At 35.9% G+C, this 17284-nt stretch overlaps 1 protein-coding gene across 7 annotated transcripts in view; it reads left to right on the plus strand.

Annotated features, from left to right (window-relative positions):
- Positions 1-15954, plus strand: part of LRRC49 (leucine rich repeat containing 49) — a 132563-nt gene extending 116609 nt beyond the window's left edge. For all 7 annotated transcript variants that reach the window (XM_048866937.2, XM_048866938.2, XM_048866942.2 and 4 more), the window contains 5 exons: positions 1610-1847; positions 3846-4031; positions 8822-8931; positions 11783-11936; positions 15119-15954. In XM_048866937.2, the coding sequence (XP_048722894.2) occupies positions 1610-1847; positions 3846-4031; positions 8822-8931; positions 11783-11936; positions 15119-15322 (892 nt within the window). In that variant the 3' untranslated portion in view covers positions 15323-15954. The remainder of the gene's footprint in view (positions 1-1609; positions 1848-3845; positions 4032-8821; positions 8932-11782; positions 11937-15118) is intronic.
- The last annotated feature ends 1330 nt before the right edge of the window (positions 15955-17284 follow it).

Genomic DNA, 17284 nt, shown 5'->3' on the forward strand with positions numbered 1-17284 from the left:
ATGAAGATATCTAGCAGAGAAAACGCACAGTTAGAATCTGGTATATTATCTTTAAAGACAATTCAACACAGCTGTACAAGACTTTTTTCTTTTTTTAAAGAATTATTAAGTAGTAGTGAGCCAACTTATAGTTTGTGAAAAATTGAGCCCTACCTCTCCAGAAGTTAGCACATTTGATGCTGATTAGTTGAAGGGAAAAAAGTGTTCGTCCAGATATGGGTCTGGGCTATAATTTATTTTAATACCATCAGGATTAGTCACTTTAAAGTGTTAGATTTCCTTCAGGCCAGAAGAAGCTGGGAATGTTGTGAGGCTATTAGACTTAAGTGTCTGGCTGATCTTCAAAAATTGAGTAGTGCTGGTCAATCAAAAGAGGTTTTGACAGGCTCTTTTTAAGGAGCAATAACCTGCCCTGTCAGGAAGTAGTTGAAATATGTGGCCTGTGTGTCTAGCGGACACAAATTGTCTTACTGCAGGGCTAAGAAAATACCCCGTTGGGTAAAAATGATTCTTGCTTGGCAGAAATAAATCAGGCCTAAGCGATGGTCCCTGAAAGTATCAGAGAAAAAACAATAACGCTATCTGAATCCTATAAATGGCTGTCCACAGCACCTTGACATATTGTTGCGTCAATATGACAGGATGGGTCAAGGGGAGAAAAAAAACAGAAACCAAGCCTAGAGCTGGGTGACCATCACTCTGAGGCCTATTCTAAAACCCAATTTAATGGAATATTTCCTACGATATCAATGGGCTTTGAATCAGGCCTCAAAAGAATAGTTGTGTGTGACATAAGATCGTAGATGACACAATAAGGTGTTCAGATAAAGTCATGGAATTGGATTCACTGTTTTTAATATTAAATTAATCTAGAGCCTTAGGCTGTTGAGAAGTCATCCTTGTCCCACAGGATTAAATCAGGTCAATAAGACCCAAGATGTGTAGGCAATGACTTAGTATTCTCATCTTTAAGTCAAGTAATGTCTTGGCCAGAAAACATGGCCTGGGGTTTTTAAGTGGTGAATGATGCAATTTATAGGAAAAAATGAAACTGCCTATTTATTCAACATTTATGGTTAATAGCATTATTATTCCTGTTCCTTTGGTTTTGTAGTCCTTGTGTTTGATCTTAAAACAGGGTTTGATCCTGCAAACAATTACCAATGTAGTGGGATTAGTTGCATGAGAAATTATGCATGTTGGGTAAATTTTTACAGGATCGAGTCCTTAGTTTTGTTCCCTGAATTTGAATGTAAAGTCATTTGAGCAAATGCACACGTTGAAGTTCTGTTTGTAGCAATCAACACCAGCACAAAATAATCAAACATTTGAGCCACAATTTTAAAATGATTGCTAATTTTGGGTGCCACAGAGTTGGGGTGCCCAGCTCCAATGACACTGTGCATCCACATTATTTGATGGCATTTATAGCATCTCCGAAAATCAAGATCTAGGTGTCCTGAAGTTGGAAACCCAAAATTAGTGGATATTTTTGAGAGGTTAGGCTTTGATAAAGTGTAGGACTTCTGGAATATTAATATTCACTTTAATCAAATGCCCCAAAAGATATCTTCTCTTTTATATTACATCTGTTTGTTTCCCCTCACAGGTCTCTTGACACAATACTGAGCAATGCTGTACAAGGCTTATCTGGCCTCGATTCTTACTTAGTCGAAGTGGAGGGAGATACTCTTTACTTGTATGGTTCTGGAGCTCTGGAATCCCTGGATCGAAATTGGAGCGTTCAGACAGCTGGAACCATCACCACAGTCTCCTTTATGTTCATAGAATTTGATGAAATTGTTCAAGTGTTACCAAAACTGAAGATCAGATTTCCTAATTCTGTGGTAAGACATTTCCTCTGAGACTTCAGAAGTCTGAATAGCTACAAGAATATTTGGATGATCTTTATTAACACCTTGTTTTGGTCAAGTAACCTTTACTTTTCAGCTTATTATCACTTATGTATATGAATTTGGGTTATTTGTATAACTCAGTTTTGTCTAAATTGTACTTTTGACTTGATAAGGCCTTCTTGATTGAGCAAGAGACTTCAGTCAGAATTCTCAAGGCAGATTGAGGGATTCCTCTTAGGTTGGAAATTTATTTCTGTCACAAACATTTCTTTTGGCCCTTCATAAAGTAGAAAAGGGTTTCTATATTTTGAGATGGAAATACAATACTTTTACATTTTTGATCCATTATTTCCATGTATCAAGAAGTATTTGTTTGTGTATCAAGGCCAGCATCTGAGCAGCTGGAGACAGAGAGGTCAGAGGTGGTGCTGGTTAAGCAAAGAACTATCTGGAGTTCTGTGGTTCTTGCTCAACCGAAAAAACATAAATGTGCAAAGTCTCTGGCCACATTCCCTCCAGGCAATATGGGTTGTAAAATCAAAGCAAATAACATAAAACTAACTAGAACAGTATAAACAGGTAGGCTCATATGCCTTCATAGCTCCCTGTCTGGGTTTTTGATCAACAGACCTCTGCCTCTCCTTCTCATAAAGATACCCCATGCTTTTTTTAGAAGTTTCTGAGCTTAATTGAGCCTACTTGCTTCAGCTCAGGCAGGTATTTCCAGGTATGACTTCAAAATCCCAGCAAAGGTTTTAACTCCTCAAAACCTCATTCTGCTATCTGGCTTATCGTGGCCTCCTTTTAGGGATGCTACTGAAGCAGTGTTGGAAGGAGCAGAAGAATTGACTGATTCCATGATCTGTACAGCTGGTACAACCAGGAAGCAGTCAGACTCTACGTGCTCAAAATATGTCTTGCTTATTACCTTGATTACAGTGTAGAACTATCCCACTCTTTTGTTTCTATACAAAGTTTAAACAAATCTTGTTGTTGCAACACTTCTACAAAGGGGCATGGGGTTTTGCCCCTCTTATTGCTAATGACCCAATTTAAACCCAAGGAATCACAATGATGGTATAATAAATATGTGTGATAAACCAGTCATCGAAAAAACTGGGGAATTGGGTCCTATACACCTGTAACTTAATCAAAACAGTTAAGGCAAAGTGTCTGTCTTAATGACAGGTTTCAGAGTAACAGCCGTGTTAGTCTGTATTCGCAAAAAGAAAAGGAGTACTTGTGGCACCTTAGAGACTAACCAATTTATTTGAGCATAAGCTTTCGTGAGCTACAGCTCACTTCATCGGATGCGTATCCGATGAAGTGAGCTGTAGCTCACAAAAGCTTATGCTCAAATAAATTGGTTAGTCTCTAAGGTGCCACAAGTACTCCTTTTCTTGTTGTGGATACAGACTAACATGGCTGTTACTCTGAAACATAGCATTATACATACTTTAAAAAGTTGTGGTCACACCTTTTTGAAAACTTACAAACCAATTAATGCCTATTGTATTTTTACATGCTTTAATACTCGATGACTTTTCATCATTTTTTTTTTCATAAAGAATACAGAATAGCTATGACTGTGCACTTACAATCTTCTTCACTTGAAAAAGTAAGTGCTAAGGTTTTCCCACTCGGAGGCCACCAGTGGTCTGTATCACTGAGATCTCTTATTTTATTTTCCAGTTTTTATTTTAATTTATTGGATACAAAAGGGAGAGGGCTTCTTTTTAAAGAGAGAATGCATCATGTGCCACATTGTTTTGAAGAGGTATTAAAAGCTCTACACATCAAGTGAGTCCAGTTGCTTAGATGGGCCCAAGAGCTGGTTAGTCATGTCTGAGGAGAATTGAAGTAGCATGGAATAGAGCTGATCTAACACTGAGCTTGTTGTCTGTAACACAGTTGTGTTGTCTTACTCTTATGTGTCCTCCACCATAAGTTTAACATACTTTTTTTGTCATGACTGTTTTTTTGTCACAGCACCTGAAGTTTAAGGAGACAAATATTGTCATGTTGCAGCAGTTTAATGCGTTAGCACAGGTGCGTCGCATGGAACAGTTGACGGTTGATCCTCAGGGAAATCCAGTTGTCAACTTTACTCTGTGGAAATACTATGTTCTGTTTAGACTGAACCATTTTAATCTGCAGAAGATAAATGGAACTGAGGTAAGAGGAAGTAATATTTTTTTAGGAATACAAAGAACGTATAACTTCCCTCTCAAAATTATTCCTATAAAATGAATGCTCATTAATTTAAAGAACAGATTCTTATTTCATAAATGTATATTGATTACATATTAATAAAATTAATAGAGCAACTCCATTCATTGTTATGCAAAAGTAAAAAAGATGTAAATATACTTCCTGACATAATTTACCCTGCTCTGCATTCGTCAAACGTAATCTGTGGTTTTTACTTATGTAGCCCCAAAAAATACCTATTGTTGCTATAGCTCTTGGTAATTGGAAAAGACAGTTCAACCCTGTTCCTGAGTACATATGATAAAGAAACACAAATCAATTTGTGTTTATTTGTGTTTTTTTTTTTAATTTTAAAGAATTCATACACTTCACCTCTTCAGTTTCTTGTAACAAGCTTTTCTCTGGTTTATTATAATATGTTTGAAAGGAATTTAAATATTGGCATTGGAGATATATATTTAATTAATTGCTTGACAGCCCTTACATATATAGATATAGCTATATATGTATAAGAGCTGTCAAGCGATTAAAAAAATTAACCATGCAATTAATCGCATTGTTAAACGATAATAGACTACCATTTATTTGAATATTTTTGGATGTTTTCTACATTTTCAAATATATTGATTTCAGTTACAAAACAGAATACAAAGTCTACAGTGCTCACTTTCTATTTATTATTTATTATAAGTATTTGTACTGTAAAAAAAAAAGCAGAAGGCATAGTATTTTTCATTTCACCTAATACAAGTACTGTAGTGCAATCTCTTTATCATGAATGTTGAACTTACAAATGTAGAATTATGTACAAAAAACAAACTGCATTCAAAAATAAAACCATGTAAAATTTTAGAGCCTGCAAATCCACCCAGTCCTGCTTCTTGTTCAGCCAATCGCTCAGACAAACAAGTTTGTTTACAGTTGCAGGAGATAATGCTGCCCACTTCTGGTTTAATGTCACCTGAAAGTGAGAACAGGCCTTCTCATGGTACTGTTGTAGCTGGCATCGCAAGATATTTACGTGTCAGATGCGCTAAAGATTTATATGTCCCTTCATGCTTCACCCATCATTCCAGGGGACATGTGTCCATGCCGATGATGGGTTCTGCTCGATAACAATCCAAAGCAGTGCAGACCAACACATATTCATTTTCATTATCTGATTCTCATGCCACCAGCAGAAGGTTGATTTTCTTTTTTGGCGATTCGGGTTCTGTAGTTTCCACATCGGAAAGTTGCTCTTTTAAGACTTCCAAAAGCATGCTTCACACCTCGTCCCATTCCGATTTTGGATACTGCCATAACATGAAATATATGGCAGAATGCAAGTGAAACAGAGCAGGGGACATACAATTCTCCCCCAAGGAGTTCAGTCACAAATTAATTAACGTATTATTTTTTTTTAACGAGTATTATCAGCATGGAAGCATGTCTTCTGGAGTGGTGGCCGGAGCATGAAGGGGCACATGAATGTTTAGCATATCTGGCACGTAAATACCTTGAAATGCTGGCTACAAAAGTGCCATGCAGATGCCTGTTCTCACTTTCTGGTGACATTGTAAATAAGAAGAGGGCAACATTATCTCCTGCAAATGTAAACAAATTTGTTTTTAGTGATTGGCTGAACAAGACGTAGGACTGAATGACTTGTAGGCTCTGAATTTTACATTGTTTTGTTTTTGAGTGCAGTTACGTAACAAAAAAAATCTACATTTGTAAGTTGCACTTTCATGACAAAGAGATTGCACTACAGTACTGGCAGGAGGTAAACTGAAAAATACTATTTCTTTTGTATCAATTTTACAGTGCAAATATTTGTAATAAAAATAATATACACTTTGATTTTAATTACAACACAGAATACAATATATATGAAAATGTAGAAAAATATTTAATACATTTCAATTGATATTCTATTGTTTAACAGTGCAATTAAAACTGCGATTAATCACAATTTTTAATTGCGATTAATATTTTCAAATTAATCACGTGAGTTAATTGCAATTAGTCAAGAGCCCTAATATATATATAAGCATACTTGACAGCTGGTTTTAGTACAAGACATTATTATTTATATAGTATTTTTTAACTCCAGGTACAGCATATACATAAGATCTCAAATATTTTCTTTATGTCACCACTCCATCAAATGGAAACCTTGATTTTTTACCTCTTACAAAATCCTTAATTGTTTAAAGTGAAAAGAAAGGGAGTACATTAATACAGGTATACATCTGCACTGTGTGTACCCATTTGCGCCAGTGCAAAGTGGGTGTAAAAGCTATCATCTGATCTGGATAAATTATACATCTGTCAGGCACCCAGGGCTCAAGTAAGCAAGGTGCTGAGCACTATAGCCCAGATACAACACTTAAATACATACTTCAGTTTAACCATGAGATTAGTTAGGTGCTTTACAGTTAAGTGTTTTGTGGGATCATGGCCAGGATGCTCAGCACCTTGCAGGACTGAAATCTCACTTTGCGTTTGTGTGAATGATTATACCAAGTTCAGGATTGCAGTGATTTGAGCTGTCTATATGGAGTGTAATTCCAAAAAGTTGTACCTATGGACGTGAATTTTTCAGCAACATCGTGGGCAAGATTAGCATTAAAGGTTGAGGAAGCTAAATTGCAGTAGTTACATTTGTTTTTCTGTAGTTCTCATTAACAAAATATCTACCAGAAACTTAAATAATTACACTGTAAAAATCGTATGAGAAATAGTAAATTAAATGTCTAGTATTTTTAATTGGCCATTATAGTTTGTTTTAATTTGTCTGTATCTGATAACTAATAAAGTATACAGAAATTTGAAGTCTATAATTCACCCTTTTTTTTAGCTGTATCCAGCACAAATTAATCACGCAACATAGGAAGAGAGGGTTAAAGAGCTAAACTGAACTAAAAGCTCCCACGGGGAGGAAAATAGAAAGCAAAAATGCCTCCCTTTAATTGTGCTATATCTTAAAAAGAAAACAAATCATTAAACTTCTAATACTATTTTTGTGTGGACTTTTTCTTAAACATAAATAATCCCAGGAAAACATTTTGAAATAACCTTATACTGTGCTACTTGTTTGTTTTTCTTTTCTTTAAATTTACTGATCACGAACTCCTGTAAAAGGTGCCTGTTAAAAAGTTGGGATTTGTAAGACTGAATATGGCTTTTAAAAGCTTGTTTTTCAATTTATACTATATATGTATTTAAAAGTTGTGTCTCCATGCAGCATTTACTGCACTATTTAAAATACAAACATGTTTTTAAAGAGTTCTTCAGCCTACAACAATAACAAAACAGAAAATAAATGCTCCCTGCTTATCCCACACCTCCTCCAAAAAAAAGTTTAAGTAATTAGGCCTTCCAGCATGCTTTGTCAATATACTCAGGTTTGAAAGAAAAGCCATGAAACTTGTTCACGAGCCAAACCCACACTTGAGAGAAGAGCTGTGTGCTAACCAGAGACAGCCCCCACAACAAAGGGTCTCTACTCCCAGGCCTCACCCTGCTATGTGGGCAGGCTGTGGCGTGCCCAACCCTCTTTTAATGTAGTTTCACAAGTGTAAATTTTCCTAATCTAGACAAACCCCTGGACTACATAACAAACCAGTTCACATTTAATTGTGGAACTTTACAAAATGTTTAGCAGCAAAGATGTACAGTTTGCAAATGACAGGGTAGATTCATTGAGTATTGTATGCATAGTTTCTTGACATACTATATACTATTAAGGAGCATTGATAATGCATCTGTACTTCCCTAAGTGCTGTTACCATTACATCCTGTGGTGGTGAATGGTACCAAGAACACACTAGAGGTTTCGCTAAAGATTAGCATTCTTATTTAATGTTTGCATATAGCACACAGTGACTGCCTTGGGGAATTTTACAGTAGCATAACACGATGCTGGGAAAGAAGACATCAGACAGGGGAATGTTTGTGGTGTTCATTTTTTATTTGAAATTTAATTTATTTGAGATTTTATTTAGATGTCGAGGGGGAGCATCAGTAGAGAGTTTGTAGGGGAAAAGAATTGGGCTTTGAACACAGATGTTTAAAGTACATGGTGTCATTTCTTCAACAGTTTGAAATTATTTTAAAGACATAGCTGTAATTTTATGCTGGAACAACAGTATAGTTCATGTTTAGGAAAGTAAAGTATTACGGGGAAGAATTAATTTACTGGACTGGGAAAGGCCAGCCACTTAACCCTGACAGAAAAAAATCATCTTTTTGTAAAGACTGCCCCGTTGTGCTGCCAAAGTCAGAGAGACCATGGCTTATCTTTCATCATTTAAGTGCTTAGAGACCTTTCACTTCTGCACCAGAGCTTGATCAGAAACGTTTCCAATATATCTCTGTAAATTTATGCAACATGGTAAAGAATTAATCTGTGTGGGCTGGAACACTCAGGGTGGAAGAACTGGTCATTTAATGAGAAGTATCTTGAAACATAGAATATCATATTGTATGCATCAAAGTTTCCAGAGTCGGTAGACAATAATAAGTAAAACAAGCAAAAGTAACTTGCGTGATTGCTCTTTGAATATATTGAAGATGCCAATAAAAGTAAATCTAAGTTTTGAAAAAGTCGTACAGATATATTGTTTCCTTTCTTTAAATATTCCTGGAGTATCTCTGGTATGCAGTTTTATATAGCACATATTTTAACTGATTTGATTTGTGCTGGTCATTTCTGAACATGATCAAGTTTTACGATTTGTGAAAGTTTTCCATTCCTCTTTTTTTCACAGGTTACTGAGAATGATACAGTAATGGCTGAAAGACTCTTTGGCATTCTTGCATATGTAGCATCTTCTGAATTGCCTCAGTATCGCCTACTTTCACTACTTGGAGAATCCAGGTAAAAGTTATTTTAAATGTTTAAGAAGGAAAGCTTTTATAGCCATAGAAATGATATTTTTACCGTAATTTTGTTTGTATAAGTGCGTTAAGAATTAAGTTAACAGTTAAATCAGTCCACCCTTGCTTTTGGTTAAGTTAGACCATTAGATTAATCAGTTTTTTTCAAAAAGAACTTGATTTTCTTTGCTTTTTTTTATAAAATAAAGTAGTTAATAGAGAAAACACACAAATAGCTCAATTACAAATTGATACGTGCAATGAACTTTTAGGATGATACAGAAAATAATCACAGAGGGAGATGCCAGTTTATAGTTCAGTGGCTCACAGTGTCAAAGGTCCTGGACTCTACGTGAGCACTAGAAATACTTACTGGCTCAACCTACGTTTATTCAGACCAACATTAATTCCTTACACATACAATTAGACTGTTTGGGGTATTATGTTAACATAATGAAGAAGAGCAAAAGTAAATTTCATATTGGCTTGTATAAGACCAAGTTTGATCTTATTTCCTGCATTTCACAGGTTATGAAAACTGTTGATAGTTCTTCATTGGGGACCACACAGGAGAGACTGCAAGTTTGGTTGGTTTAGGGCACTCAATGAGTGCTACTTAGCAGGTGTACCTGCAGAGCACCCACTGTGATCTAAACTCTCCTTGCTCAAGTCTCAGAACAGGGAGACTGGGATGAGCCCAGATTAGAATTAGTACTACATAGCCTTCCTGAAACCGGATACCTTCCCAAATTTTGTGGGGGAGGGTGCAGACCAGGTCTGGGGGGAGAATGAGATTCCCTGCCCGCTTTGCTCTTGTTCCACAAAAGCCAATGCTTTTATTTTCTTAACTCTTATTCCCAACAGGCTAATGTGCTTTCTTCTTGTCCACTTTTATGGGATTTTTGTGTTTTTTTTAATGTTCAGAAATATAAACATTTAATTTTAAAATGCTCAAATTGCCTGGGGCAGAAAACTGACGGGGTGCATGGAATACAGACAGGGCATTGTGGAAAAGAGGAGAATGCAGGGGATGAGAATAGGAAGGCAACAGATGTGGGGGATCAGCAGAAGATGCTAGGAGAAGCAGTGTCTGAGTGGAATGGAGTTAGGGAATGCTAGAGGTGATGGCATTTAAAAGGTCCACAATGTAAGTGCCTGCTATGATCTGCCCTACTGAGCTCTTCTCTTGGAATCCATGGAAGTGCAGGGGTGTGAAGCCTGTTACTATTTGAACCTTAACAAGTCCACATCTTCTTAGGACACTTACACTGAAGATTTTCTAATATTTTCTCAGGGACAACCAGTCCAACTAGTTCCATTCCCCAGTGCTGCTGTCCTGCAACCCCCCTACATGTCTATAACATACCGGCACTTCCTGTGCTAAGGTCTCCCTAAATCTTGCTCTCCCATGCATTGCTTGTGCCCCGAAAAGTGCTCGCTCCATCCCTGTCCCCTACAACTTACCCACTACAACGTTCTACTGGGTGACCAGCTGAACTGTCCCTGTCTTGATGAGTGGGGCAACTGCTTCCCTGATGTTCCCAACCCTGCAGAGATTTTTTGGCTTATGTTACTACCAAATATATATTGCTTGCTTAAACTGTGAGAAATGTTTTGTTTTGGAAGAGAGATATTTTTACTTAAATTGTTTTGTTTTGTTCCACTTCTCCATAGCATTTCTGTCACAAGCAGAAATAGGTTTGCCTACATTTATTTTCTGAAGGTCTGTTCCATCATATATTGTTGTTTTCACATTTACAATATACAAATAATTCTTTACACTTTTACTGCTTCCTCCAAGGATCTCAAAGTACTTAGCAAACATTCATTAAGCCTCGCTAGAGAGCCATCAAGGTAATTAAAAGAGATAAGAAATTAAGAAATCTCAAATGTTATATAAAAATATGGATTTCTTCACTCACTGCTGAACTGCAGTCTCCTAAGCATCTATTTAACAATATACAGCAATACTGGTTAGCAGTTTTAGGACAGAAAGCAAAGACAGACATATCCAGTTGAAACTTCATGGGGGTTTTATGTAGGCAAAATATAATTAACTAAGAATTTGGCCAGAACACATAAATTAACATACTCTTATGAAAATCCCTTTATAAGTAAAATGACAAATATTACACAGATCCCACTGTTTAAAATTACTAAAAAAACCCATAAGTTTTTCTGTACATTGCAGAAATATTGATTCACAAATAGAATGTAGTCATACAAGTTGAACAAAGTCCTTGGGTATATAATGTACGATGTATATGCATTTCTGATAATAAGGAGCTGATATAGGACATAGTCAAAGATGTGCACACATATAAGTGTACTGTTTATCTGATTCCAGTGTCATGTGTTGGGCAGCACTTACTGAGTTACATACTAGAGACACGGAAGTAATTTTAATGGGTGTTTTATAGTTGAAATATATGACAATTAACAGTTTTGAGTTTTGACATTGTAGAATAAAAGGTGTTTAAACGTTTTTGGAAAAGAAGTTTCAATGGTATTGTTAGATTTCTGTGGATACTTTTACTTTAAGTACCTGTCTGAAGTTGTGTGATTATTTTCCATTTTGGAGCCCTGTTATGGTATGTGTCAAAACAAGCATTTGTCTTCATAGTTTGCGGTTGTTATGGAACAAAATAATGGATGGATATCTCTGGGACCTTCTGTATATATCAAGGCTGCAGGATGCAATAAACCCAAAACTCCTAAACTCAATGTTCAAAGCAACAACCAAAAAAAAAAAAGTGGGGGGGTGGCGCTACATAAAATCACTGAAAAGCATTGACACTTTAATAAAGTCTCAAATAATTAAATCTGTAAATCTTTTTACTGTCTTTCTACAGGAAGAAGCAATTCTGTTATATGCTAGAGGCAAAGGGGAAGAAATCTGGGATTGTCAGTGAAGAAAGTAATGACAGCAGAAGAGTTGGAGGAGAAAATGCAAGTCAAGCTATACTGAATTACACCACAAGGGAGTTTCATACAGAAAAGCTTGAGGTAAATGTGTTAGTTTGAGGATCCTGTGAAGATCATATACTCTGAAACATTCCAAATATAATTTTTTTTCTTTTGGGTGGCTTGTTTAATTTTTAATCAATTTTCATATATTTTATTTCCCTGAAATAACGTTATTCACTTTCACCGTCTGAAAGTTTACAGGGTACTTCCAGACTTCTCTGGGACACAGTGACTAAGATTCATATTATAGCAATGGTGCCATGAAAAATCTTTAAATTTTAATAATCTGACACAGTAAAATTTTTTAATAATCTGACACATTTAAAAATAAATAATGTTTTTATAAGATAAAGCACATAGACCAATTTGTGCTTTCAGATGTGCCGGCATGGCTCCCACTGACTTCAACCAAGGGCAATCTTTGTCATTCCTCCTGCACTCTAAAGCTCTCAGTCCAGTTCTGCTCTGCTTGTGAGCTCCCTCTCTGAGTTCTGGACTGTGCATTGCAGACTTAAGCATATTTTAAGAAATTGTCATCAGACAGTCCTTTTAACTTATTCTTCTATTAGCCCTGTGTACAAAGATCACCCAGGAAATTTTTTTATATGTCAATTTTACTGGGGGTCTTTAGAGTGTTAGTTTTTACATATCCCTGTTTATCATATTCATTTGTTTTTCAACCACATGATCAAACAATTCAGCTTACAATATAAAAATAGCAACTACATCAGACCACAAGGTGGTCAGCACTGTACCCCTTAAAAAGGGATGTTACCCATACTGTGAAACATGCATGGATCACACATTCAGGATGCAGGACTTGTACATGGAGTATGCAAGTGTAAACTTACTTGGATTTTCTCACCAATTTTTTGGTACCGTTCAAACTGGAATTTTAAACTACCTAGAATAATAGAATACGATAAGGATAAATAAGCACAGCTTTTATAAGGGTATAGTGATTTCTCTCATACGTTAGAATCCTTCAATTTAGACAGAGGTTTTTAATACAGTGCCTCCCAAGAGACTGCTAGAGACCTAGTTATCATGTGGAGAGATACATGTGGTGTGTTAAAACAAGACTGAAATAGAAAATACAGAGTAATAATAAATAATCATTTCTCAGCTTGGGAAAAGGTTAACAGTAGAGTGTCATATAGATCCAATACTGGGGTTAGTATTGTTCAATGTAGAATAGAGCCATGACAAAAATTGTTTAAATCTCGGTAGAGGAAATCTTAGTGCAGCCCAAATTTAAATAATAATAAAATGACAGACTGTCTTGTTTCAAACAAGCCCATCTTAGGTCAGCTTTTCTGGCTGCAAACCCCTTCCCTTAAGCAGGGGGAAAGAACATCTTTTCTCCTTTTTGAGGGGACAACCTTTAATAGCAGCTGTCTCCAGTCTCTACATTCTGGTACCCAGGTTTGTCCCTTGCTTACTCTTCAGGTTTATGGGGTGTATAAAATCCCATCACAATACTGGTAAGTAAATCAATAGTACATACTCAGCTTGATCATGGCATTGAGTTTTGGTCACCTCATCTCAAAAAGGACATAGCATGGAGGTGTAATGGGAGAGATTAAAAATACCAAAGCTGTTTAGTCTTGAAAGTGATGGCTGAATGGTAAAGGTCATTAAAGTAATTAATAGTGTAAGCAAGTGAGGCACTCCTGTTCACACTTTACCAGAATCAGAGGACAGTAATAAAATAATGCTGTGGTGTTCATGTGATTACATTAAAACTATACATGTGTTTTTGTTACCAGTGTAGTAATTCACACCTTATCCTTCATTATAGTATTCCATATGTGGCTGCCGATTTTACTGGTTGTCACAAGGGAAAAGCAAGATAGGCAAGAACTGCAAATTCCTGCTTCACATTAACAGTAAACTAACATACTAAATGTGATCAAGTCAGACCTAATTACTGAAGACAGTAGATTAGGTTTATTGATTATTAAGTTTTCAAACTAGGCAGCTGGAAAGCATTTACTCTCCTTTTTCTCCTGTAAAAAATGATCTGTGTTGTTTTCATGGGCCAAGGCATAACCTAATGTTTTTAACAATACTGTAAATCAGATAGATTAGGTATTTAGCACCAGTATAACTATTCACAGGACAACTTGTTATGACACTTTCTGGAAATCCTCCATAAAAAGAATTAGTATAATTGAAGAATGGCTAAAACGTAGTGCTAGTAGTTACTCAAAATGTATTTTTTTGTCATTAAGTTAGTTTCTAGAAGTTCAGATGACTTTTGTACAGTGCACACTATATGTTGTACGTAGGCTTGGCAGAATTCAATGTTTATTTTTTTTATAAATTTCAGTGGAAATATTGATGTTTATTTTAAGGATTTGTTTCAATTTTTTATTTACATTTTCACAGTTGAGTGAAATTATGGGTTGTGAGCATTTTTTTTATTTCTATTGATTTAAATTTTCACAGTTGTGGGAAATTACAGAGGGCCAGACTAATTATTTACTGACAGTAGATGTTGAGATTCAAAAAGTTAAAGCTTTATAACCATTAAAACATATTGTCAACATCACATTTCAAAATATACAAAGTAAATATCTTTAAATTAAACTATAATAGGTTCTCAAGCAGCATTTTTCTTATTTTGCCTATCTGTAAATTTCTGTTATGGTCAATAGAAAAGGTGAAATTGATGTTTACCGACATTTACTGATAAAAATGTACGATATGCATACATCAAAGAAAATATGGAAAGGTATATGTGTACCGGTTTATTTCTCCCTACTGTAGTTTACTTTGCTGCTGTTTAAAATTTTACATAGGTAAACTGATATTTTTCTATGTCAATACGCTTGCAGTGCCTAGATTTAAAAATAATCTAAAATGTAATAGTTTGCATAATATGCTATCACTCCTATCCCCCACAGCAACAAAAAAATCCAATTCCGTTCGAGAAAGTTAACATTGTTACTTCCAAATGGAATTTCAGAAAAAACAATTTGAGAGTGGTTAGCTAAATGGTTACAAAGCTTGGCTCTATGGCCCTATTCATTTAAAAAAACTGGCTGTACAATTTGCAGTTAAATTCATTTGTTAGAGAAAAGCATGGAGTGTTCTGCTTTTGTGAAGATCACTATTTTCTTTGCTTCATTAAAGTTCTTTTGGCCCTTTTTAATAAAACATTGTTATTTAGCCTTTTTTATCTGTCTTATGTAATCTATAATGGTTCTCCCATCCAGGAAATCAAGGAGAGAAAGCAATTTTGCCAGACATACATACAAGACTTAGTGAAAGAAGCTGCTGACATCAATATGAAAAACGAGTCTTTGCAGAAGCTGTGGCCTCAGATGTTCATTGAGCTTGTCAGGGATGCGGTGATAGAAATACGCAATAAAAATTCCTACATGAAACTCTGCCTACAGCGGATCACTGATCAAAAATAGCAAAGTTGATTCCTGCTGACTTACAATACTGACCAATAGCTTGCATGTTATGTTTCCCAAAGACATAAAACAAAAGAATATAAAATTACCATCACTGTAGGACACATTTTTTAAAGAATGCCTTTAAATTCAATGAGCTCTGTTTTTACAGCTAATGTTTCTCTCTCCAGTTTTCAAAACAAAAGTTTTCTTTTATACAAGTTTTCTTGTATAAAATTCTAACAGTGCATCCTTTGCTAAAGTGATGACATAGAAATAACTTGACAGCTGTGCCATGGTTTACTAAGTCTTTTGCTTTTTGTTGTTACTGATGCTACTGCTATAGTGCTAAAGCATTGGTTTAAAGGAAGAAGTTCACACACTGATGCTTGCCTTATGTTTTTTATTGAACACTTTTGATTTGTTTCCTTTTTGACTATTTGCTGCTGTGATTAAAAAATTCACAGTTCAGAATATTGTTTTTTATGAGCAGAAGCTAATAAATTATTATGTTTACACTCCTTGAGCCTAATCATTTAAGACTTCATATTATTTAATACAATGGATTGTAAAACTGCATGTTGCCAATTCAGTACTGTTATAAAAAGAGTACATTTTACCAAAATAAAACTAATTGAAGGTCCTCAACTAAACATAGTGTGATGTTAGTTTTAATTCCAGATATTTTTCATTATTTTGCTTTTATATGTTTATAAATGTATAGTATAATGTGTAAAATACCTAAGTAAAATAAGGGGGCTTTGATGAATTTTATCATTCTGTTAGAATACATACAAAATATTCATATAATTTATTCTGCCTTCCGGCTAGTAAATGATGAATTTCCAGCTCACCCAACATTCTTTGAAACACGAGACCTGGAACAATATATTAAATTCCATCTTGAAACAGGATGTTTCCTTTTAGGTGCTTAGGGCTGGATTTTTAAAGATATTTATATGCCTAAAGATGCAGATAGGCACTTAATGGGATTGTGCCTACGTGCTTAGTCACTTTTGAAAGCACATTGGGTGTCTATCTGCATCTTTAGGTACCTAAATGCCTTTGAAAATCTGGGCCTTAACAATGTACTGTAGATAGTTGTCATCTTCTCAGCAGATGTACAGTGTAGCACCTCATTTGCTTGTACTGTTTATACAGTACTGGCTCTGGATTTTGCGCACTTAAGAATGGCCAGACTCCTTGTGGGAGAGGAATGGGTAAACTGAGACTGAGGGATGTTCTTTTTTAGAGTTTTTTATTTGCAGTGGGACAAATCCTTTCTCCAGTGCCAAGCCCAGGTAGTTTATGATATGAGGGAAGAAAAGTCTCTGCTCCCCTGCCCCCAGTTCTACACTCCACAACTGAGTAGCCCCTCTGGTTTTACCCTGTTTGGGTGGGGGGGTGATTGTCTGGTGGTCACTGTCCTGGGAGTAGGAGATCCACCTATCCTCATTCCTCCAGGAATACAGAGAGAACCCCTAAGCAAGCTCCCAGCATCCTAGCCATACCCAGCCTCCACAGAGCAAAACTGCACTGCTTCCACTATGCCCAGGGCTCTCCATGGCTGCTGAGGAAGGCCTGTGGAAGTAAGGCTTTGCCCCTTTATACACACAAATCCTGTTACTACTAAGAACAAATAAGTTTTTTTTTAAATGGTTAAAAGCAGTAGAAAAGTTTATACACACACAGAAATGCAGCCTCGCTTTCACAGCTCCAGTAAATCAGACCGGTGTTTTAACCTGCAGCCAGCTACTAGTTTACAAGCAAAGCTGCAGCTTCTCTCTTGTCACTGCTTCAAACTGCTTAACCACTCCCTAAAGAGACAAAAAACGTTTGGTAAGGAAATGTGCCTGGCTGTCAACTAGAGTCACCATTGCCCGCCAACTGCGTTATTTATGTATTTTTCAATTGATTAAAAATACATCCTTCACTGCTTCTCAGGGCACAGAGACTTTAAAAAACATAGTTCACAGAAGAAAA

Source organism: Caretta caretta, chromosome 10, assembly GCF_965140235.1.
Source record: "Caretta caretta isolate rCarCar2 chromosome 10, rCarCar1.hap1, whole genome shotgun sequence".
NCBI classification, from domain to species: domain Eukaryota; kingdom Metazoa; phylum Chordata; order Testudines; family Cheloniidae; genus Caretta; species Caretta caretta.